Source organism: Echinops telfairi, unplaced genomic scaffold, assembly GCF_000313985.2.
Source record: "Echinops telfairi isolate 266 unplaced genomic scaffold, ASM31398v2 ScPeMD7_7469;HRSCAF=8507_1, whole genome shotgun sequence".
NCBI lineage: Eukaryota > Metazoa > Chordata > Mammalia > Afrosoricida > Tenrecidae > Echinops > Echinops telfairi.
The window spans coordinates 31,410,036-31,411,637 of record NW_022111373.1 but is presented as its reverse complement, the minus strand read 5'-3'; the positions used below and the strand labels follow the sequence as shown (position 1 = coordinate 31,411,637).

At 44.4% G+C, this 1,602-nt stretch overlaps 1 protein-coding gene across 2 annotated transcripts in view; it reads left to right on the top strand.

Moving 5' to 3' along the window:
- SRP19 (signal recognition particle 19) overlaps positions 1 to 1,596 on the top strand; it is a 14,769-nt gene extending 13,173 nt beyond the window's left edge. For both annotated transcript variants that reach the window (XM_045285014.1, XM_045285013.1), the window contains one exon: positions 1,153 to 1,596. In XM_045285014.1, the coding sequence (XP_045140949.1) occupies positions 1,153 to 1,166 (14 nt within the window). In that variant the 3' untranslated portion in view covers positions 1,167 to 1,596. The remainder of the gene's footprint in view (positions 1 to 1,152) is intronic.
- The last annotated feature ends 6 nt before the right edge of the window (positions 1,597 to 1,602 follow it).

The window sequence follows — 1,602 nt, the reverse complement described above, 5'->3', positions numbered from 1 at the left end:
TCACATGATGTCATTCTGCAGCCTGTCACTTCCGATTCGGATCTTGCATGGGCTCCAGTGAAGCCTCTTCTTACATTGTGGTCATGGGATGCTCTCCTTGCTTGAGATGGCCCACATATATCCCATGGCACACACCCTATTTGCATGGCACCCAACACCCAATCATTTGGTGGAAGTTACAGACATGGATAAAAGAGCCATTCCAAATAATTTCACTTCACTACAGACCTCTCCATTCTTTTCCTTGTATTTCAGTTCCTCCCAACACTAAGATGTGCTCTTTCTAGTTTGTTGTTGTCTTTCTGACCTTGGAGATGACTTTTAGACCTACTGGAGAGGGATCAGGTGCGGTAAGCAGAATAGTAAACCAGTCACTGTCAAGTCGATTCCAACTTACAGTGACCACGTAAGACAGGGGGGAGCTGCCCCTGTGAGCATCCGAGGCAGTAACTCTTTATGGGAGTAGAAATAGCCTCATCATTCTCCCTTGGAGTGCTTGGCTGGTGATTGTGATTTCAAACTGCTGACCTTGTAGTTAGCAGCTCAGTTACAACCCACTATGCTACCAGGGCTCCCTCAGCTACCATAGGCTAATTATGTCATTCAATAGTGAAGGCAAAATGTTTTGAGAAAGCTCCTTAGGTGATTCTAATGAGCAGCCATGTTTGAAAACTGAGCAAAGTATCAAGATAGCACTTGTTTAACTCTGAGGTTTTTCTCTCCAAGTATGGTTCCAGGACAGAGCTTCAGCTAGAAAATTGTCGGAAATGCCATCGTAGACACACAGAATCAGAAAGTTTGAGGATCCAGCCCAGAAATTGTTTTAACAAGCATCCCTACAAGAAATGCTAATGTGCCCTAAAGGTCTAGAACAGAGGTCCTCAAAGTTTTTAAAATGGGGGGGCCAGTAAGTTCACTGTCCCTCAGACCCGTTGGAGGGCCGGACTATAGTTTAAAAAAAAACTATGAACGAATTCCTATGCACACTGCACATATCTTATTTTTAAGTAAAAAAACAAAACGGGGCAAAAACACCCGGCGTGGGCGGATAAATGTCCTCGGCAGGCCGCATGTGGCCCGCAGGCCGTAGTTTGAGGGTGCCTGGAGAACCACTGACCTAACCAATAAACTCTCTCCTTACTGCTCTTACAGGGCATGTATGCTAAAATTGATTTTACAAGCTAATGATAGTGATTCTACACAATATAAAAGCAGCTGCTGGAGACCGAAGTGACCGAGCATCCGCGCTGGAAGTGGATGTTTTTAATAAGTACAATTTTTAGGTCATTTTCTTGACCTGTGTCTAAAACAATACAGGATGGTTTGGAGGTATGTATGTGTAAGTGTTACTATATACAGTGACTTTTCTGTAAAATGTGCAGGTAGAAATCAGTGGTTTCATTCCCTTGAAATCTAGCGGGTATTATTGGTAGACACAGTGTTGTTTGTAGTTCAGGGTAAGTAAGCCTTGTTCGCCAAGAGGAAGTCTCTACCTGGAGAAATAACAGGCCACGAGCGGTGCCTACTGCCCACTCCCCGTCTCTATCAAACACACCCAGGGTTTACAAAAGACAAACAGCTCCCACCCCACACACACACACA